This window comes from Prunus avium, chromosome 3 (assembly GCF_965620075.1).
Source record: "Prunus avium chromosome 3, drPruAviu1.hap1.1, whole genome shotgun sequence".
Taxonomy (NCBI): domain Eukaryota; kingdom Viridiplantae; phylum Streptophyta; class Magnoliopsida; order Rosales; family Rosaceae; genus Prunus; species Prunus avium.
The window spans coordinates 33,163,709-33,186,852 of NC_142286.1; the positions used below are offsets into that span (position 1 = coordinate 33,163,709).

General features: G+C 36.9%; 3 protein-coding genes, 1 long non-coding RNA gene, 1 other non-coding gene and 1 pseudogene across 7 annotated transcripts; 3 read left to right on the forward strand and 3 right to left on the reverse strand.

Annotated features, from left to right (window-relative positions):
* Nucleotides 1-2,311: 2,311 nt before the first annotated feature.
* LOC110770196 (exopolygalacturonase pseudogene) lies at nt 2,312-2,898 on the reverse strand (annotated as a pseudogene).
* A 2,668-nt stretch (nt 2,899-5,566) lies between these two features.
* Nucleotides 5,567-6,655, forward strand: LOC148295981 (uncharacterized). Its single transcript, XR_015834302.1, has 3 exons — nt 5,567-6,029; nt 6,131-6,238; nt 6,491-6,655. It is a non-coding gene; the product is annotated as an uncharacterized LOC148295981 (long non-coding RNA).
* A 1,151-nt stretch (nt 6,656-7,806) lies between these two features.
* LOC110770197 (exopolygalacturonase-like) lies at nt 7,807-9,708 on the reverse strand. The gene is made up of 4 exons (XM_088250958.1): nt 9,541-9,708; nt 9,122-9,433; nt 8,425-8,943; nt 7,807-8,308 (listed from the first exon to the last, which is right to left on the reverse strand). Exons 1-4 carry the CDS (start codon nt 9,673-9,675, stop codon nt 8,063-8,065), a joined length of 1,212 nt encoding a protein of 403 aa, XP_088107084.1. The 5' UTR covers nt 9,676-9,708; the 3' UTR covers nt 7,807-8,062.
* Nucleotides 9,709-13,968: 4,260 nt separating this feature from the next.
* LOC110770220 (uncharacterized) lies at nt 13,969-19,571 on the forward strand. 3 transcript variants are annotated; one of them, XM_088250464.1, is made up of 5 exons: nt 13,969-14,480; nt 14,568-14,688; nt 15,002-15,228; nt 15,579-16,773; nt 18,995-19,571. In XM_088250464.1, the coding sequence occupies exons 3-5, from the start codon at nt 15,007-15,009 to the stop codon at nt 19,006-19,008; spliced, it is 1,431 nt and encodes a 476-aa protein (XP_088106590.1). In that variant the 5' UTR covers nt 13,969-14,480; nt 14,568-14,688; nt 15,002-15,006; the 3' UTR covers nt 19,009-19,571. The 3 variants fall into 3 exon arrangements, with proteins under 3 accessions (XP_088106590.1, XP_021829998.1, XP_021829997.1); XM_021974306.2 differs by having other exon boundaries at nt 13,969-14,475; XM_021974305.2 differs by having other exon boundaries at nt 13,969-14,471.
* Nucleotides 19,572-20,844: 1,273 nt separating this feature from the next.
* On the forward strand, nt 20,845-20,925 carry TRNAL-CAG (transfer RNA leucine (anticodon CAG)). Its single transcript has one exon. It is a non-coding gene; the product is annotated as a tRNA-Leu (tRNA).
* Nucleotides 20,926-21,017: 92 nt separating this feature from the next.
* On the reverse strand, nt 21,018-22,671 carry LOC110770228 (Auxin-responsive family protein). The gene has a single exon (XM_021974316.2). It carries the CDS (start codon nt 22,596-22,598, stop codon nt 21,354-21,356), a length of 1,245 nt encoding a protein of 414 aa, XP_021830008.1. The 5' UTR covers nt 22,599-22,671; the 3' UTR covers nt 21,018-21,353.
* Between the last annotated feature and the right edge of the window lie 473 nt (nt 22,672-23,144).

Genomic DNA, 23,144 nt, shown 5'->3' on the forward strand with positions numbered 1-23,144 from the left:
TAGCACCTTTATTCGATTTCCGATGGCAAAAGCAATATGGGATGCGATTTCCATGATCTTCTTTAATGGCACGTACACCCCTCAGGTGTACGACCTTAAACAGCAAATTCACCGGTTGCGACAAACAAGTGGCTCGATTGAAACTTATTACAACAATCTCCAAGGCTTGTGGCAAGAAATAAACTTTCGTCATCCAAAAAGGATGAAGTGTGGCTCTGATATCCATGAGTACGACATTCTCCAGGAAGACCGTGTTTATATCTTCTTGGATGACTTGGATGACCGACTTGACGAGGCCCGAAGTGATGTCTTTTAGATGGCTCTGTTTCCCATCGAGGAGCAGGAATATGCTTATGTCTGACGCAAAGATCTCTGACAAGCTGTGATGATGGGTACTCAGGCACCAACTGCGGCTGGTTTGGCGGCCAAGGGAACTCACCAACCAGTCGATCACATCTAGGTGACCTGTTAGCCTAGACAGATGCCTTCTTCTATCATTGTGCCACTTCATATGCAGTCCTATGTCACAGCTGTTGGCTCACCTTCAAGCCCGACTGCACAACCTCCTCGACCAAGGGCTATGACCAACGTGAATGGATGCACTCATTGTGGCAACCCAAAACACACTCGGGAAACTTGTTTTAAATCTCATGGGAATCCCAATTGGTGGCACACTAGCCTAACCAACATTCGCAAAGAAGAAAGAATGATTAATAGGCGCATAAAAAATGCAAATTATGGTAGATAACAAATGTTCGAGGATTTTTTTTTCTTTTTCTTTTTAAGAAGAGTCTATTTAAATTTAACACATTACTTGAATAATCTTTCTTCTTTTGAAGTTTTTTACTTTTATTCTTGCATATAAAAAATTAAAAACATAAGAATATACAAATCACCCAACCCCTTCCTGGGTAGCACGCCACAGGTCGAGGTGGTCTTTCATAAAGAAATAAATAAATAAAGAGACTAATTGAGTAAATTTGGTTTGAAAAAAATAAATCCAAAGCTTCATATTCCAATAACTTTCTTTTTCAATCAAATAAAACTTTTTTTAAACATCTCTCTACTATTTCTTTCCCATGAATAACAACAGTACATTAATCTAAATCCATAATACTTGTATACAAAAGATAACATCTATACTATAGCATATGTGTAGTCCACCACCACCCACCATTCCAATTAAGCATGGAAGGGGCGCTCTGCAGATTATTTTCATCTAAATTCCTACTAATTTCTTTTAATCATCTCTTTAAGATGCAATTAAATCACCTTAAAGCTGCAGCAAATTAAACTGTAGTCTTTCCACAAACAGGTGGAAAAATTTGGCCTGTCATAGTAGGCTTGACGTTAGTACATACAGATGTGGCAGCACTATTTTTCCCATTGTATGTCAAATGGATGTCACTAATTTGCACATTCTGGCATGGAATGCCTTTACTACAAGCAAGCACACATTGTTTATCTTAACTTTCGACGGGATTTTTGGTTGGCATTGGCCATTTGGACAGTATTCTTAGTCTATAAGAACTAGGGGTGTGCATCGGGACCTGAAAACCGGAACACCGAACTGGACCGGATGAAAAAAAGGGAAAGATGGGTAAAAAGATGGTACCCAACAACCCTCCAGTTGCCAAAAACCTGGCTCAACACTGTGAAAAGGAGGACCAAAGCTATAGACCTAGGTGAAGAGCCACCTAGGCCAAATCTTTGGACAATGGTCGTCTTCTCATGAAGGTAAAGCTTGAGATCACGAAACGAAAGACGGATGGGGCATGAGGAAAGCCACCTCCACCGTGACCGCCAACCCCAACGAAGCAACTTGCACCATAGTCGTCGTTGACTTGGAGACTGTTGGCACAATAGCAGTAGCAGACCCGCTGAAACCATCATACTAAGGCAACTGCCAGAAACGCTGACACACCGAAGAGAAAGTGAACGACGAAACCAACACCCAGGATATGAGAGAGACAACAAGGGGGCCAGCACCCCAGAATCGAAGAGAGGAGTGATGGCAGTGACTCGACGTGGAAGAGAAATAGCAGCGAATTAACGTGGAAGAGAAACTGATGCGACTCGATGTGGAAGAGAAACAACAATGACTCAATGTGGAAGAAAAGTGACTCGACCTGGTCAAGTCGAGGAGGGCGACGACAGCTGAACGTGGATGAAAACGAGCGTTGTTAGGCCGATGAGGGGATGACGGTTGAATGTGAAAAACCCAAACCCTAATTTTTGACGCACATCTCTCTTTGCTTGCGAGTAATTTAATTTGTGATTTTTGGATACTCTTTTTCAGGTGTTCGAAAATCTACATCAACCGGTCTATGTGGATTCCATCTGTGTTTAGGCTTTCACTAGGGGAGGTGTTGATCACATGTTGAAGTGTCACATTTTTTCAGTTTAAGACATTTATGTGAAACAGATTGCTGTTCAAAGATGTTATGTCTTGAATGTGCGAATTGGTGAGCCCTGTGAATCTTATGTCTGCATTCAAGGAACCCAATTGAGCAAATTCTATTTATTAGCCTCCGTTTCTAGCTCACAAGAAATTGATCAAAAAAACATGCACTTCAAATTTAAAAGACTTACTATAGGCAGTGAGTTGCATATTCTAGTTTTGGTACAATCATTTTTGGATTAAGCTATTGATCCTTGGCCATCAAAAGTGCCACCTCCTGAGACTATTAACCCATCAATATTTTGGAAAACAACCCAACCATCTTGTGACTTGAGCTTTTCTAGCTCTGCAAGAGCCTGCAGGGTTCCTTCAACCCGAACGCTAACCGGTGCTTTACAGGGCCCTTGAAACTTCACTGGACCAGCCATGTAGTTTCCTTTTGCTATCACAACCGTGTTTGTAGTTGTGCATGCGTATGCATCTTTCCAAGAACTATTAATAGCCTAAAATCGATAGCATACTCAAAAGGTTACTAAGATCACTACTACAAAAAGGGCAAAAGACGACCAGAAAAAGACGACTGTAGAACAAAAAACCGTCGTTGTTTTAAAAAAGACGACGGTAATAAAAAACCGTCGTGGATAAGTGACTTAAACAACTAAAAAATGGAGATACTGTTGAGAATTTTTTTATAACGACGCACACAAATAAAAAAGCGTCGTCTTATTAAAAAGCTTTTCTTCAGAGTTAAAATCTGACCAAAAAACAACGACAGCAGGTATGACAAGCATCGTCTTTTAAAAATCAAGTGTCCTTTTTTTGGTAAAGACATGGTTGTTTTGAAAGAACTGTCGTCTATTATAAGTAAAGACGACGGTTTTTTTATAAAACGGGTCGTCTATTATATTTAAAGACGACGGTTTTTTTATAAAAAAGGGTCGTCTATTATATGTAAAGACGACGGTTTTTTTGTAAAAATGGTCGTCTATTATTAAGTAAAGACGACGGTTTTTTTATAAAAAGGGTCGTCTTTACTTCATCATAGACGACGGTTTTTTTATAAAAAGGGTCGTCTATTATGAAGTAAAGATGACGGTTTTTTTTTTAAAAAGGGTCGTCTATTATGAAGTAAAGATGACGGTTTTTTAAAAAAAGGGTCGTCTATTATATGAAAAGATGACGGTTTGTTTTTAAAAAGGGTCGTCTATTGTGAAGTAAAGATGATGGTTTTTTAAAAACAAGATTTAACGGTTATTTCAACTCTTATTTTGATGATTTTTTACAGCTACACTCCTTGACCCTATATGAATACAATGACTGCATTCGATCGTCAATTTAAAATATTTACACTAGTGGATACCACAAAATCTTATGTTATGTTTAATGAAAGTATAAATAAACTCTTAATTGTTAGTGAATATATTGTTTTGATGGCATACGCATTCTACGAAACTAGTTTCAACGATCCAACCGTCAAATTTGTTTGTTTACACTTCGAGATCATATATGCCAAAAATTGGAAAAAAATAAATAAATCGGAGATCAAGTAACGGGACAAAACATTTCGACGGTTATAAACGAAAAATCAAGATTTAACGGTTATTTCAACTCTGATTTTGATGATTTTTTACAGCTACACTCCTTGACCCTATATGAATACAATGATTGCATTCGATCGTCAATTTAAAATATTTACACTAGTGGATACCACAAAATCTTATGTTATATTTAATGAAAGTATAAATAAACTCTTAATTGTTAGTGAATATATTGTTTTGATGGCATACGCATTCTACGAAACTAGTTTCAACGATCCAACCGTCAAACTTGTTTGTTTACACATCGAGATCATATACGCCAAAAATTGGAAATAAATAAATAAATCAGAGATTAAGTAATGGGACAAAACATTTTGACGGTTATAAACGAAAAATCAAGATTTAACGATTATTTCAACTCTGATTTTGATGATTTTTTACAGCTACACTCCTTGACCCTATATGAATACAATGACTGCATTCGATCGTCAATTTAAAATATTTACACTAGTGGATACCACAAATCTTATGTTATATTTAATAAAAGTATAAATAAACTCTTGATTGTTAGTGAATATATTGTTTTGATGGCATACGCATTCTACGAAACTAGTTTCAACGATCCAACCGTCAAATTTGTTTGTTTACACTTCGAGATCATATACGCCAAAAATCGGAAAAAATAAACATTCAGAGATTAAGTAATAGGACAAAACTTTTCGACGGTTATAAACGAAAATTCAAGATTTAACGGTTATTTCAACTCTGATTTTGATGATTTTTTACAGCTACACTCCTTGACCCTATATGAATACAATGAACCAATTCGATCGTCAATTTAAAATATTTACACTAGTGGATACCACAAAATCTTATGTTATATTTAATAAAAGTATAAATAAACTCTTAATTGTTAGTGAATATATTGTTTTGATGGCATACGCATTCTACGAAACTAATTTCAACGATCCAACTGTCAAACTTGTTTGTTTACACATCGAGATCATATACGCCAAAAATCGGAAAAATAAATAAATTAGAGATCAAGTAACGGGACAAAATATTTTGACGGTTATAAACGAAAAATCAAGATTTAACGATTATTTTAACTCCGATTTTGATGATTTTTTACAGCTACACTCCTTGACCCTATATGAATACAATGACTCAATTTGATCTTCAATTTAAAATATTTACACTAGTGGATACCACAAAATCTTATGTTGTATTTAATGAAAGTATAAATAAAAAAGGGTCGTCTATTGTGAAGTAAAGATGACGGTTTTTAAAAAAAAAAGGTCGTCTATTATGAAGTAAAGACGACCCTTTTTATATGAAATTTTTTTTAAAAAAGGGTTGTCTATTATGAAGTAAAGACGACCCTTTTTATATGAAAATTGTCGTCTATTATGTAGTAAAGACGACCCTTTTTATATAAAAAGGATCGTCTATTATATGTAAAGACGACTCTTTTTACATGAAAATGGTCGTCTATTATGAAGTAAAGACGACCCTTTTTATATAAAAAGGGTCATCTATTATGAAGTAAAGACGACCCTTTTATATGAAAAGGGTCGTCTATTATATGTTAAGATAACGGTTTTTTTTAAAAGCGTCGTATTTTAAAACACGCTAAAAAATGGCCGCTTAAGTGAATTCGCGCTCGACAAATTTTCAAATTTTCACCCGTCTTTGAAAACCTTATCTCTCATTAACAAGCGTCGTCTTTTAAAACACGCTAAAAAAAGGCTACTTAAGTGAATTCGCGCTCGACAAATTTTCAGATTTTCCCCCGTCTCTGAAAACCTTATCTCTCCCTCCTTGAAACCCTCCTGCACTCTCTAAAACACCCTCATGAAACTCTCTACAAAATCATCAAAAAATCGATATCAATGAAGGAGTTGAGAGATTGAGGTCTTCACAGATCCATAAGATGTAGAGGGAGGTTCTGTATTTGAGAATCAAAGCTGGTTGAAAGGTTTGATTTGAAAGATCTCGACCTTCACTTTCTTCAAAGAAGATCTCGCTCTCAGGCACTCAACTCGCTCATCAAACTCAGCGACTCGATCTAGAAAGACTTATGGAAATCGGTATATATATATATATATATATATATGTTTGTTCATGTATTGCGCTAATTTCGTGGGATTTAAGTGAGTTTCTCATTTGGGTTTTTTATAAATATGCACAGCCGTCCCACAAGGCCTTCGTAATCAAGAAGAAGCTGACGAAGAAGATGAGGCAAAACATACCCATCCCTCACTAGATCCGTTTGTTTTTGGACCGACAACATCATCAGGTCCAAAATACTTTTTGTTTTTGTTGTTTACTTTAATTATTTTGGAATTTCATTGTTAATTTTCTGAATCTCTGATTTTTCATTTGTTATGATGCCACCACAAGAACAGGTTATGGTGCCACCACAAGAACAGGTACTTTGCCAATTATGCCAATTGTGTTCTGCTGTCATTCTAGAGCTGCATAGATCTTTTTGCTAAGGTTACTGCTAAACAAGTTTATGTTTAAGAGTATTGGGGTCTCTTTCGTGCAGGTCTTTCCTTTTCCGACACCAACAACTTGGAAAATGTGCAAGAAGGCAGAGCTAAGTCAACCCAAGAACAAATTGATGAAGTTAAAATCAAATTAGTAGAATTTGTGAGCTCCGTTATTTCTAATTATAGGTAGGAAGTATGTATGTAATAGAATAAAGATTGGTTTACTATGTAATAACTATTGACTCTTCAAAAAACTAAAGATAATAAAACAATGGTTTTATTGGAAAAACCGTCATCTGTATATATTATCAATGACCTCTTTTAACACCATAACGTCTTTTTATATACAATCAACGACGGTTTTACTAAAAAATCATTGTCTTAGAGTTAATAGACGACAATATTTCAAGAAATCGTCGTCTTCACATTTAATAGATGATGGCTTTTTAACAAAACCGACGTCTTTGGATATAATAAAACATAGTTCTTTACTTAATAATAGACGACCCTTTTTACAAAAAAACCGTCGTCTTTACATATAATGGACGACCCTTTTTATATGAAAAGGGTCGTCTTTACTTCATAATAGACGACCATTTTCATATAAAAAGGGTCGTCTTTACTTCATAATAGACGACCCTTTTTATAAAAAAAATGTCGTCTTTACATATAATAAACGACGGTTTTTTTTATAAAAAGAGTCGTCTTTACATATAATAGACGATGGTTTTTATATAAAAAGGGTCGTCTTTACTTCATAATAGACGACGGTTTTGAGTAAAAGCGTCGTCTTTAGAAATAATAGACGACGGGGATTTACCGTCGTGGTTTTATGCATCAAAAGATGTTGCTCGATTTCACGACGGTGGAAAAACCGAATACACGACGGTGGATTACCGTCGTCTATTTCGATTTTTGTAGTAGTGGATGTTAAGATATACGCCCGCATTCACAATCTGACAACATTTACAACTTACTAAATATCTAGGAAGAGAAATAATTAAATAAAGAGGCTAATTGAGTTAATTTGGTTAAACAAATATCCAAAGAAGATTCATATTGCAAGGGGATTGGCACATTGTTTTGTCCTAATCCACATCTACAAAGAAGAAAGAATGATTAATATGGTGCGCATAAAAAATGTAGATGATAGTAGATAACAAATGTTCAAGGCAAATTTTTAAGTTTTTTTTTTAATGTGTATTTAAACTCAACACATTACCTGAATTAATAATCCTTCTTCTTCTTTTATGTTTGAGGTTTTTTTACTTATATTCTTGCACAAAAAATAAAAAGCATAAGACTGAATCACCCCTCCTTCTTCCCTTTCCCAGCACACAACTGGTCGAGGTGGTCATTCATACAGAAACAATTAAATAAAGAGACTAATTGAGTAAATTTGGTTAAACAAATATCCAAAGAAGATTCATATTACAATAACATTCTTTTTTAATCAAATATCCAAAGAAGATTTATTCATCTCTTTTAAGATATATGTAACAAAAAATGTACTAAGATATTTTCCCCCTCTTAGATGAAAACACCAAGTACAATTAGCACAAAATCAAAGAGCACACAACCAATGTGTCTCTGAAGAAACATCAGCAGCATGGGCTGTGCTTGTTAGATCAAGCAGCAGCAGCGCCGGTAGCGCAAGCAAGAGGCTGTGGCACGCGATTAATTGTCGGCTTGACATTAGAACACACAGAGGTAATAGGGCCTTTGTTTCCGGTGTACTTGAAATCAATGTCACTCAATTCCACATTCTCACATGGCATGCCTTGGGTGCATACAAGCTTCACAGCAACTGGGTCGGTACATGTGCCCTTGATGTTCTTGAAGCTAACATTGCTGATCTTAACTTTGGAAGGAACCTACACAAAACCATTCATTAATTGATTAATTTAAATCCTTTTAAAGATTCAGTAAATGATGACTTGATTAACAAGGAACATATATATGATGTTAATAAATTGTTATAGATAGATACCCCTTTTTTGCATTCGTTCCATGGGCAGTACTCTTGGTCAATAAGGATAGGGTTACCCACATTAACCATGGTAATATCCTCAAAGTGAATATCCGAGGCAGTGCCATCTTTTGGGGAAGCAGGCCATGTTTTGATCCTCACACCATTCGTTGTATCAGTCAAGGTGCAGTTCTTAATGTTGATGCCGGACACAGGTTCTTCCTCTGGGTACCTTCCAAGGCTCCCGATGGCTATGCCGTGGCCTGGCCCACAAGTAACGTTGGTCACAGTGATGTCCTTGTTACCATCACCGATCGAAATACAATCATCCCCAGTTCCGATGGTTGTGTCAGTGATGCTGATCCCAGTTGAACGCCCAATGTGAATTCCATCAGTGTTCATGCTTTCCTTAGGTGCTGAGACGGTAAATCCTTTGATTTCAACCTTCTCGCACTTCAAAAGATTGACGTGGAAATTTTTGCTATCTTTTGAAGTTACGTCCAAAATTTTGGAATTGGTGAGGAAGTGGAACCTCAAATTCTGCATATATTAAGAAAACAAATCAAATACAAATATGTTTATATTGTCAGGCTGTGAATCTGGATCACGTATCATCAAGTCAAAAATTGATCAATGAGCAAGATTCAAAAATGCTCCTGTGTGACACAAGAAGATTTTCAAGTATATAGAACAACATGGTAGGATTAAATCATCTTACAATGTGTTTGGTTTTGCATTGTCTATTTTTGTTGCAATCATTGTTTTTCCAAGACTGTGCTCCTTGGCCATCAAAAGTTCCACCACCTGACAAGGTGAGCCCGTCGACGTGGTCGAAACCAATCCAAGTGTCGTCCTTCGGGAGCTGGCTGCCATCTACTGGAGCCTGCAATGTTCCTTGGACCTGGAACTCAATAGCAGCCTTGCAAGGACCTTTAAAAGTTGTTCCTACAAACTTGAATGTTCCTTTTGGAACAACAATTTTACTCGGCGTTGTTGATGCACATGCATCTGTCCAAGCCTTCTCTAAAGCCTAATTAACATTACACAAATTTAAAACTGTTAATGATTTAGTTTGGCAAACAATTGTAGAAACAAATTCTAATCAGAACCGAATATGAATACAAATGTTTTTGTTACCTGGGTAATATCAGAGTCTGGCTTTCCACCATATTTTGCACTTGTCACATCTAAGGCAGCAGGTTGAGCTTTAGCTGTGGATGCTAACAACAAGAACACGAACATTGGCAAGACATTTTTCAGTTTCAAACCCATCTTGAGACTTTGTTATTTCCTTTTTCTTTGGAGTATGATGAAACTCCATTGCTTTCAACCCAATTTATACTCCCATCGGAAAGCTCTCACCGTTAATATTTATTTGCCCAATTAAGAAGTTGAATGTTGGTCAACCATCCTATAATTAGTAATTAATTAAGCTGCTCAGCTTTAGAACATGAATTACCTACAATGGCTCTTGGCTCAATTTCCAATTTGGGCAAAAGATTTTTTTCTTCCAAGACTATGTCAAATTAGAAAGAAAAGATTTATGACATGGATGGCTTATAAACCAAAAGTACTAAACCTGTTATAATCCAATTTGGTGCAAAGATTAACAAAAAAATACACACATACAATTGATTTTTCATAAACCAAAAACTGTTTCCAAACGCACTAATAAAACTAACAAATTCTTGACCATAATTTGTAACAAAGCAGTCGTGACATGAGAAATAACTATTGGAAATTCATTTTATATTCACATTGAAAAGTTAAGGGACCTAGCATGGGTTTATAAGGAGTGAGTGAGGGTCTTATCTAAGGCATCATGATGCACTGCTAATCGTATTCGAATACAATTTTGCTAGCATCAGTTACGTAGGGACGCGTTGTGATGAAGATCAATATATGACTAAAGAAATTATCTTATTCCACCAAGTCACATAACGAGAGATACAATATTTATTCCAATTGATGGCGTTCCGAGGTGGGAACAACTCTAGCATCAGACTATTCCAATACCATCCATAAATTACAAAATTTAATGACTTTTCATCATAGTATTCATAGATGGGAAAGTGACAACGAGTGTATGAGTGTGACAATTAACTCGCATGAACAAGCGAAGTTCATACTATACTGGGTATATATATTTGGTTATATATATATATATATATATATATATATATATATATATATATATTGTTTTTCTTCATTTTTCTAAGAAGAGCTTTGTTTAAAAGTAGTGCAAAGTAAGTAGCTATATGGTTAAAAAGGGTTTGGAGGAGTTGACATTGCTGTCATGTCATGGATGCCTTGCTAATTGCTAAAGAAGATAATAATGTGTCACGGAGTGTGCCTAGACAACAATCATGAATCATGGATATTGGCTGCTCAAATGCTCATATCAATGTACGACCACTAGGTTTCCACACTGCATCCAATTCTTGTCATTTGAAGAACTTATCAACATAAGGGGAAAAAAAAAACTAAAATTATATTAGGTGTAGGTTGTACATGTATCATATTTATTGATCATATTGTATAAAATATTTTTATTAATTTCTAATTTAATATTAGAGATATGACATATATATATGGGGTATATAAATAGTTTATATATAGTTGGGTTATTTATAGGTGGGAGTTTGCTTATTAACATATATATAGAATATGCCACCAGGATCCATACATACGTGCACCTTACTATGCAGATTGTCCAAATGCATCATAAAAAAGAGCTCAAATTTTCTGTTTCAAAGTCAAATGGAGTTGGTAAATTTCATATTGAGAATAACCTTTTCATCCCAAAAAATGATTCTTATAAAAAAGTTAGGGTTATTCACAGCAATGGTCCTTCAACTATACTCGTATTTACAGTTTGGTCACTCAATTCAATTATTAGTTTCAGATGTCACTGAATTGGGTGTTGTGTTGCACCATTAGTCCCTATCGTCAAGTCTCTCTAACGGTAGGGACTAATGGTGCAACACAACACCTGATTGAGTGACCTCTGTAACTATTTTTTGGAGTTGAGTGACCAAAATGTAACTTCGAGTATAGTTGAGGGATCATTGCTACAAAAAATCCTAACTGAAAAGTCACATTTGCCCATCAATAATCTAAGAGATGCTTGTCACGTCATCATTTTAAACAGAAAAAGTCACAGACTTGATAGAAGGACTAATGGTGCAACAAAACACCTACTTGAGTGACCTCTGCAACTAATAATTGAATTGAGTGACCAAAATGTAAATACGGGTATAGTTGAGGGACCATTGCTGCAAATAACCCAAAAAGTTAAATGCAAAGAAAAAGAAATAAGTTTTTTTTTTCTTGCTAAGTTTGATTAGTCGATGAGATTTGGGTCTCATTTGGTTCACAGAACGGATTTGAGGGAAAACCACTTTCCATGTCATTTTCCAAGGGATAAGAAATGAAAGATTCATTTCCCACGTTTGGTAATGTTGGGAAAGTAACTGGGAGATATCACTTTATTTCCTTTTCCATGTTTGTTTTGAGTAGGAATGGAAAACAAAGTTTGTATAATTTTTCAATTATACCCATATTAAATCAAATAAAAAAAAAAGAATGCATTCAATGATATATTATAATTCTAAATTGTTAATGGGGACAAAATGGTCATGAAAAATGTGCATTTAATGTTGGCTAATTTTCCCAAACTTTCCTATGAGGAGGGAAAACAAAACCCAAGTTGGGAGGAGGGCTTCACTTTCCCCTCTACTTTCCCATGTGCCAGACAACCATTTCCCATGCTTGGACTTACCAAACATGGGAAAACAATTGATTTCCTATTCCCAAGCCTCCTTTCTCATAAACCAAATGGGGTCTTGAAGTTTTGACTACAAGGGTTGCAAATTTAGCTTCAATGGTTGGAATTTGAGATAGAGATACAAAGATATGGAGATTGGGGGAGCATGTTGGTCTCGACATGTATGCATGAAAATTGAAGGAAGTTGAGGTTTCACCCCAAAATCAATTGGCAATAAAGAGAGTAGCCCAACTCCTTATAAGCTCTTGCTAGGTTTCTCAACTTTCCAATATGAGACATTTCACCTTCACATTCTCTCACGCCTCCACATATGTAGCAAATTTTCAAGTCTAACATGTGAACAATACATATTAGGTGACGTTGAGCACGTATGACCGTTGAGCTTTCACACGTGGTTTAACCCGCTTTAATACCATGAAAGAAGTTGAGGTTCCACCCCAAAACCAATTGGCAAATTCTTTTTTATATATACAAAATATTATTCTCTTCTCTTTTAACACCATTCTTTCTTTTCTTTACGTTTTCCCTTTCTTTTTCTTCATTCATTTTTATTGGTTGAGAAAGTATTTATTGTATTTTACTTTGATCAAATTATGGTCCTTGTAGTTTGAGCAGTTTTTCTACTTTTAGTCCGTAGTTTCAATTTTGGTAGTCGCAGTCATGTAGTATGCTTAATTTTGTTAATGTAGTTCCTAAAACGACATTTCAAATTCACTAAAAACCCTTATATTGCCATTTACACGCTAATTTAGTCGTTAGGATCATAATAATAAACGTAAGCAAACTACACGACTACAATTGCCAAAATTGAAACTAAGCGACTAAAATAAAGATTTGCTCAAATTACATGGATCAAAAGTGTGATCTGACCTTTTCCTTTTTTTGGTACAATTTGAGCTGTATTTCTAATAGCGAACTTGTTTTTATCTTATTATTAGTAAGCTATTGTGGTATATCTTATTAGAATGCACACATTAATGATTAATCTCTCCTTTTTCAAAAGAGCCATGAGTAGTGTTCAAATTACTCATGGAGCCATTCCGTGTTCAAATTTAGGGACTAAACCAAGCTGGCTTGGGTGTGCTCCGGCCCACCCCATATTAGAAAATATATCCCACCCAAGTCTTTGTGGATGGGTCTGTGCACCCTTCTTCTTTCCAAAAAATGAAAATAATAATAATAATTAGGGTTTAATTAATGGTGTTTCTGGAAACAAAAGGGTGTGCTAAACAATGTCGTTTTTTTCTTAATAACTACATTCAATTTTCTTTTATTGGTTTTAATGGCCCTCAATTTTTTTTTTTTTTTTTTTAATACAAACGATAATCTAAACTCTAAACTAGAAGGGGGAGAAGAAGTTTCTCACATATTATCAACCTAAGACCATGGTCTACAAACCGATTCCTTTTTTCACTGGACTAGACCCTGTTGGCGGCCCTCAAATCTTATACACTTATAATGAATTTAACACTTGATCACATGCAATATCTACAAACTTTATACCAAATAAAAACGTCTTTCTCCCTTGCCGGGAATTGAATATTAAATTAATTTAAAATAATTTAGACTATCACTTGCATGAATAAAAAAAAAAGTCTACAAACAAAAACTGGGACCAAGCAAAAACTCATCAGAATCAACGGCTGATAGCATTGGTTTGGCTCCAATGCGTGGTGGGTTTAAATTTCCTGCGGCGCCGCGCAGATTATGTGTAACACCATATAATGGAGATGTTTTCCCAATAAGTATAAAAGGAAGGAATGAGAGGACAAGTCACAAGCGATCCTCTTCCCATTTTATCAGATCGGAGTGAAGCATCATATTTCATTACCAAATCTCCACGGTTTAATTTTCTTTTCGATTAAATATTGCTTGGGCATTTCTCGCTGCGCATTTCTTATAAATTTCAAATCAGAAAAAGCCTCGAAAAGTTAAAAAAAAAGAAAAAAAAGAGAAGGTGAAAATCTTCATCTTCCAATTTACAGAGAGCTATATATATATATATATATATTCCTCACCAGACCTCCCAACACCTTATCTTTCTCTCTCTATAGCCTCTGTTTCTCTCTCTACGAAATACATTTTTTAATCTCTTACCCATCTGTTTGGTAACTGAATTTGCATTTGGTAATCAAACATCACCATTGAAAGAACAAATACAAAGGTTGGAGGGGGCATATATAGAGAGGAGGTTGAACATGCCCTCTGTTCTTATTCTTAGAGTGCCTCCTCTCAGATCTTAGTCTCCTTAAAGGTTTGGCATCTGGGTTTTCATCAATCGGTGGGTATGGTGGGAATCTGATTTGGGTTTTTCATTTTTTCTGAATTGGGTTTGGATTTGGATCCAGCTGAATTTTTCTGATTGGGTTTCTTCTAGGTGCGCTTAATTCTGGGTTCAGTTTTTGATCGGTGAAGGATCGGATGTTTCTAAATTGAATCCAGTAATACTTGCTTTTGAATCGGATTACAATCTGCGTGTTTGCAATATTTCGTATAAGGTACTGGTCTTTTTACTTTGGTGGGTTATACATATTTATCCGCATTTGATTCCAATTAGGTGCGTGCTTATTGTGGATAAAAGAGTGATTTTATTTGAGCTGCGGGTGTTGCTGGGAGATTGGATTGGATGGGATGATTGTTTGCATCTCATTATGCTGGAATTCATATAGCTTCTGTTTAGATTATGGAATTGTATAGGATCATCTATTAAAATACCCCTTTCTTTTTTGAATCGGCTTTGAGATTTTGGTAAAGTTTGCATATTTACTTTGAGTTTGGAGCATGAATTGATGTAGTACTTTTGACTTGTAGAGAAAATGCAATCCGATAGTGGTAAGTTATTTATTGGCGGCATATCTTGGGACACAAATGAAGAGCGCCTGAAAGAGTATTTCAGTACTTTTGGAGAGGTGGTAGAAGCAGTGATCATGAAGGATCGGACCACAGGCCGTGCTCGTGGTTTCGGTTTTGTAGTTTTTGCTGACCCAACAGTGGCAGACAGCGTCATAATGGAGAAGCACAACATCGATGGAAGGATGGTAATCAAAATACTTTGTTTTGGATGAATGTAGTTTTATCCATCAGTTGTTTTCGTATATTTACATTGTGACCATGCATCATTATGCTTCTTTTTTAATCGCTCCAAATGTAAAGGAAAATTCATTTTCATATAGGAGTTACGGGTCTGAAATTGTAATTGCAGGAATTCATTAATGTGGTTCTGTGTTCAACTAAATTTCAAATTCAGCAAGAGTTAATCATGCTTCTCATTCTTTTACCTTTCTTTCTATCAGTTTTGTTAATGCACTACTGTATTCTTCTAAACTGATAATTTATATTGCTTGTATCATGCGATCCTTGTTTTTACTATTGTGTTCTCTATTCTCAGGTTGAGGCCAAAAAGGCTGTTCCCAGGGATGACCAGAACATTTTGGGTAGAAGCAGTGGCAGCATCCATGGCTCTCCAGGTCCAGGCCGCACAAGAAAGATTTTTGTTGGAGGTTTAGCATCCACTGTCACGGAGAGTGACTTCAAGAAGTACTTTGAACAGTTTGGGACAATCACAGATGTTGTGGTGATGTATGATCACAACACCCAGAGGCCGAGAGGCTTTGGGTTCATCACTTATGATTCAGAGGAGGCAGTGGACAAGGTTTTGCTTAAGACATTTCATGAACTGAACGGGAAGATGGTTGAAGTCAAGCGTGCAGTTCCTAAAGAGTTATCACCTGGTCCCAGTCGCAGCCCTATTGGAGGATACAACTATGGTCTGAGTAGGGTCAATAGCTTCCTTAATGGCTACACTCAGGGATATACTCCAAATACAGTTGGAGGCTATGGGCTTGGTAGGTTCAGTCCAGTTGCTGGTGGTCGAAGTGGATTTCCTCCATTTAATTCTGGTTATGGAATGGGTATGAATTATGAGCCAGGGTTGAGCCCAGGTTTTGGAGGAAATGCAAACTTTAATAGTAATATCAGCTACCCACGGGGAGTGAGTCCTTATTATATCAATAATTCAAATAGATTTAGCAGTCCCGTTGGGTATGATGGTGGTAATGGAGGAAACACATCATCTTTTTTTAGCTCGGTGACTCGGAACTTGTGGGGCAATGGGGGGCTTAATTATGGAACAAATTCCCAAAGTTCCAGTGCTTACATGGGATCAGGAAGTGGGACCATTGGAGGAAGTACGTTTGGCAATACTGGAGTTAATTGGCGTTCTTCAGCAATTTCAGCTCAAGGTGGAGGAAATAATGTTTCTAACAATAGTGGGAATCTTGGTTATGGAGTTGGTGATAGCAGTTATGGTTTGGGAACCGGAGGTTATGGAAGAAACAGTGGTACAAGTGTGGCCCCTACATCTTCATTTGCTGCGTCAAATGGTGGTTTCGATGGGTCCTTCTCTGACTTTTACAATGGTAATTCTGTTTATGGAGATTCTACTTGGCGATCATCGAATTCCGAGCGAGAAGGGTCTGTTCCCTTTGGTTATGGTCTTGGCGGTGCAGCTTCTGATGTTTCAGCTAAAAGTTCGCCTGGTTATGTGGGTGGTTATAGTGTTAATAAGAGACAGTCAAACACAGGTAAGAAACACTTAATTACTATCTCATGCAACTTCTGTTTTTCATTTTAAAAAATGTTTTTTTGTTGATATATAAGGAGCTTTATTCTAAAAAATTTGTTTGAAGTTGACTACGAGAGGATTGGATCTTGAATTTGGGTTGACCTACAATTCTAGGGATAAATTCTGTCCAAGTGTGTAGGCTTTTTCCGTTTTGGTCCATATTAACTGTATGAATAGGGAAAGCCCTTCTTAAGGTTGTGCTGCAAAATTTTATTGAATTTTGTGACTGGGTAGCTATTTGCATGTTCGCCACATGGCTAGGGATGTGATTGTTACATTATGTACCCAGATGTTTCTTTACTTCATCTGTCATCCTCTAGCTGATTATCCACAGTGATGGCATCGTTTACTTTCCTATATCTTTAACAAAGATTCTTGGGAAGCTAGTTATTTTTACTGGTGAAGAGTGTATTTCTTTGGAGTCCAAGGGCTATTAGGTTTTTATGTGAGTTTAGTTAAGCAATGGAGAAACTGTGGGACTTTGAGATGAAAGGAAAAGGCTTTCAATGTTGGAGTACCGGTGAAATAATTTTATTTGGCTTTTTGGTGTTAGTAGAAGTTGTAGCTGGGCCAGTGAGCTTCTTGGCTACTTAACTAGATACAACCTTCTACCTTTTGGTAATTAGGGGGATGATTGTCCCAAATGGGTATTGATTGTGCAGGGGTGAAGCGACAGTCTACCATATTTATATTTTGTGGTATGTTGTTGATAAGGCATTAGGGGATCTCCTGTGTTCTTGCTAATGTGATTTTAAAGAATCTTCCGCTCCTTTGCTTTTGATAGGAAGATTAGGCAGCTTTCATCAATTTCTCTTCTGTTCTGGAAGGAAAAGCATTATGAATCTTTCCGAGGGTTGGAGCTCTCTTTCCCTTATATTGCATTTGTTTCCTTTATTTCTTTGGCAGATTTCGAAGTTACTTCTTGTTTATTGGCCATTCTAGAGTTTGGATGAGCTCTCTCTTTTTACCTCTCTCTCTCTCTTTAGGTGTGTGTGCACGTTTTGGGTCATAGGATTTTGTTTTTGTTTCTTATGTAGAAGTGCATGATTTTTTTTCAGCTACGCTATAGAACTCTCCACTATGCAGTCCCATTCTCTTGTTTTAAGGAGTTCTTGAGTCTTGACATTGTCTTTCAAGGGATTCAGCATATGTTTTTCACAAAATAAGACACAATAGTGAAAGTTGGCTTCATTTTTTATTATCACAACTTAAAGACCACAATATTTATACTCAGCAGTGCATTGAAGTTGAGTAACATGATTCGCCTAGTTTTATCTCTCTATGTTGTTCTTTTAATTCAATCAAGGAAGAAATTGAGAGAAATGTAGAAGTCTAAAGAAGTCTAATATGAATATCGTTGAATTCTAGCCTATGGTTAAAATGTGTCTGTGCTGGCTGCCTCTGTCTCTCTTTCCGGTGTGTGTTTGCTCTCATAACTATTGTCCTTTTGTCCTTGCATCCAACCTTTTCATAATCTCTTTTTAGGACCTTTCTGACTCTGTTAAGTTAAGTAATACAAAGCACTAGTCAAGGGTCTGAAGTGGAGAGGGATGATATAGTTGGGCAGCATGTATGTTTTTCTGTCTCATGGATGCATATTCAAGTTCTGCAAGTAGGAGGGTGTATAAATAGCAGATGAATAGAGGGATAGAGAATTTAGTCGACCATTGGATTCTCATTTCGTGAGCCTTAATTCCTTACAGCCTCTTCAAGTTTGAGGTCAGATTTGTTATACAGTCTTGCCATCATTGAACAAATCACAACTTAGTTTATAATGGCTGCATATTCCTTATTTATTTGATTGTTGCAGCAGTTATAAAAGGTGAAACATATTGTTGTTAGCATAAGCTTTCAGAATACTTAGCTTCTACCCATGAGTTGGCTGATAGCTACTCGCTACATAGCGTTTTTAATCAGTGTCAGAGTGCAAAGTATTCAAATTTTCTTGGAAGTTATTTCCGTGAATTTGATCCTGCATTGAAGCTGTTGGTAATACAATTATGTTATATGTAAACACCTACATGCGCATGGACACACATACACACGCCTGTCTTCTCAGATGAATGAAATGGAATCTACTCATTAATGTAATGTAAATTTAACTGAAAAAGTGTTGCTCACTTGACTAATTTTCAATATATATGTTGATACTTAAAAGCTCATTTCCAACGTTCTTTCAGGAATTGCTGCCTAGGATGATATCACGGCATTGTAGGTGAAAGATAGTCTGGTGAAGCAGGTGAATTGTGAATTTTGCACACCGCCCTCATTTATATATCTCAGTAAAAGAAATATGGTTAGTAAGAAGAGCTAACTGGCTGGAGTGCCTGTTTCAAGAATTAAGATTAGAGGTAGAAGTTAAAATGGATTTTGTGTTAATGCTTGAGTTTTGAGTTACCCATTTTAGGTTTTTATATTTTGGTCTTTGAGTGAGATGTAAAATCAGATTGCGGGATATAGTCAGAAGTGTATCATGCATCTCCGGTGAGGCGGCGATACCCAAAAGGCAAAAAAAAAAAAGGCAAGAAAGATAGACTAATATATATATTTTTTCCTAGAGTTTTATCTGTAACATCTCTGGCAAAGCTTTGGGTTCTGGTCAGGGAATGCTTCTTTTTATTCTTTTTTTTTTCTTCCCATTATTCTGTTTTTCTTTTTTGTACCTGAAATTACTGTCGATTTATTAGTGTGAAACGTTTAAGGGTTACCCATATAGGGACCCCCATAAATAATTATCGCATATTCTGATTCGTAGCCTTCGAGGATTTAGTATGCAACACTTTCAAAATATTTTTTTTTGGTGAAATGCAGTGTCTCATGTTCATGTTGACAAGTTGATCAATTTGCCAAAACAGAGTAGGAACATCAAGTTCTTTTCTTTCTTTGGAAAGTTATTATTATTTATTCTTAAGAAGTAAGTCCTGGAGGATTAAAAGTCAGCTAATAATGTGGACATGGGTTTAGCCAAGTTGGCTAAAACGGATGTGCTCCCCGCCCTGCACTTGAGTTCGAATTCCTCTTACCGTAATTTAGATTAGATTACAATATAATATCGTTTGTATAAAAAAAGCCAGTTGATAATGACTCCTATTGTTTTAATTCAAAGTAATGTAGGTAATATTTGGAAGATTAGGAAATTAATAAGTCTCTTTCTCCCCAGTATGGAATGTTTAAGTGGTTTCTGATCAGGCAAAGAGTGCGTTGAATGCATTATAAAAGGAAGGTATTATTTAACTTTGAAAATCTCTTTTCATTGCGAAAAAAAGAAAGGAAAAATCTTGTATGATAGAGGACCCTTAAAGAGAGACCAACATTCCTGCCACTACCTTTGCTCCTTTCTGCTTTATATCATTCTTGATATCTCTGATGGGAAATTCAAAGAGCTCAAGTGGGGAGAGAGACTCGAATATAAAAGCCCAAAAAGTTCAAAGAAAGAAAAAAGGATAAAGAAAACGATTGAAAATACCACCTTTTTTGTTACTTTTAGACTTTCTACAATGAGCTTGTGTGAATGATCAATCTATTTCAACTTTTACTGGCTATGGCTGCAGTAACTATTCAAGAATCAAGATGCAAATTCTACACAACCAAACAAATGAGTCAGCAACAAAACTGCATGGTTTTCTCACTTGCACGGTCTGCCTATGAAATGGCAAATGGGGTTAACTTTTTATGTGACTTGAAAGTGAGTCTTAACTTTAGTTATAGAACATTTGTCCCTAATACTTCGGAATACTTACAATAAGAGTTCGACTCTCGTCTCTTTCCCTTTAGACCAACACCGTCACCGTCCAATTGCAATCACTTGTTTGGAAAGGGATCTATTATTGTCTCATCCCTTGTCTAGCAAGCAAGGATCCACTAGACTACAAGCAATAGTTGTGGCAATGATTGTAATTGGTCAAATACAACTAAGGATACGTCCAAATTCAATCAAAACCTGAATTGGAAGGCAAGTAATTATTTGTTAAGAAGGCGGGTGGAAGACAAGTACTTTATTTATTCATAAGTGGGAAAATAATCAACAAGCGTCAAGATGGCCGAGTTGGTCTAAGGCGCCAGTTTCAGGTACTGGTCCGAAAGGGCATGGGTTCGAATCCCATTCTTGACAAAATCAACTTTTTGACTTAATTTTTTTTTTCTTTTCTGATGATTCATCTTTACAGAAACTTACAGCAAAAGGAAAACTTCTGTGTAAAATAGTTGAGTGAAACAGTGGTAATTGAACAAACAGTACAAACTGTGGTAATTGTATACATTCAGGCAAAGAAGAAAGAAAGGTTTTCATCCAAAAAGAACAAAAAGAAGAAACTATAAGCACAAGTTTGTTTTCTGATCTCAGCTGCCCTACAGAAGCATGAAACATCCAAACCAAAATTTTAGTTTCTTTCCACAAAAGCACTGTTTTTCAACATGTAGTTGGCTGGCTGGCTAGCTAGCTAGCTATAAATATGATCCATGACATTAAAAAGAGGGTTCTTCCTCAAGCATAATTTTGTGTAATTATGCCATCTGTATATGTATGTCTCTCTCTCAAGCTCAACTGAAGATTGCACTGCCTTTATCAGAGCCCCCAATTAAACCCTCCCTCCTCAGCTTCTCCTCCTTTGATTTTCTACAAAACACCACCCAAGAATTCACCTCCAAAGCTATACACACCCCAATCAGAGTAGACAAACCCAAACAATAGGCCAGCTTAGCATAAGACCTGCCTTCTCCCATCACATCAAATCCCTGGAAACAATTCACAACCCCAAGCACCACACATCCATACCCTACAAAATGGTGATAAGATTTCCAGTACTTCCTGAATTTGTTTGTAGTTTTTGGCCTAAACAAAAGTGCCAGTGTTTGAAGAGCACCTAAGCAAAATGCTGCAAACCCAAGCTTCCTGTGGAGCCCATATTGGACCCCAGGTGACAAATCCCCAAGCCTAATTCCAATGGCAAACCCCACAGTTCCTAAGAAAAAAGCAAACAGTTGAATCCCAGCATGAACATAGAACCATGTAGGCCCCAGTGCTTGGATGTGCCTAAGGTAGCGTGCAATCACTGCTCCAATGGGTAGCATGATTCCCCATGAAACAGCATTTATGATGCCATGCACTGATCTGAGTGTACCAATGTTGGTGTGACGTGCGGCCGTTGAGCCTGACATGACATCGAATGTCATCACCGACGAAAGGTCGTTTGCGGTGGTTGGGTGTATGGTTGGCGAGTAGCCTTGGACATAGAGGCCGCGGTTCCACACGTGGTGGAGTTTTGTCTTGTTTGACGCGAGCTTCAATGTGGCGAAGATTTGGACAGCGGCGCCATTATGGACCGTGGCTAGTTTGCCACCGTATAGGGTGGCGGAGGAGGAGAGTATGCGGATATCAAGAGGGCGAGAGAGGAGAGGGCGGCGTTGGAACTTCACGGTTGGGTCTAGGAGGTAAGGTAGGAGGACTATTTGGCCGGTACTAGGGTCCGGAAAGGCGACCAAAGCGTTTGTGCCGGTCATTTCAGGGGAGGTGGGGTTGATGCCCCACCCAACCCACCCGGAAGGGGATATGAAAGTGCCAAAGAAAACAAGGTCTAAGGTGGTATTGTGGTGGTGGAATGTCCATGCTATGGAGGCTTGTTGGGTAGGGAGGGTGATGCATTTTTGGAAGGTTTTAGTGGGGGTGGAGGTGGTGCAATGGGCAGAAAATGTGACATGGGGTAGGGAAAAGAGAAGGAAGAGGGATAAGAGGAAGAGCATATTGATGGGTTTGAAGAAGGATTTGATCGAAGAGAAATGGAGCATGGGAGCTTGAATTGGTTTGGTTGGGAAGCTTTTGTTAACATTTATGTGTTTGGTAATGATGAGGGAGATAAGAGGGTGATGGTTAGTCATCATGGATATGGAGCAAGTGTGGGAATTGAATAGTGTGTGTGCTTAGCTTTGAAGTTAAGGCACTCAAAGCGTTTGTTTGGTGGAGTAGAAAATGAAGGTTTCAAAGTGCAAGTGCAAGTGTCTTTTGTCATGGAATATTTGGGCTATTTCATCATTTTAATTGGGTTTTTTTTTTGTCATCTTCAATGAAAAAGATCTTTGCAAGGATTGTGCTTGGCTTTGAAGCAAGGGAATGATAAGTGAAGCTTACTCTTGACTAATTTATATTTATTTATAGGGAAAATTTGCTCTCGGTATATTAAATAATTAAATATTCAACCAAGGTGGTTAGTGTGAGTGGTTCGGCACTCTCATTCCTTAAGAGAGGTCAGGGGTTCGATCCCTGCTCTCGTACGGAATCACCACTTTGGCCAACACTTTACCCCTTACGAGCCGACCCGGTGTGAGTGGGGATTA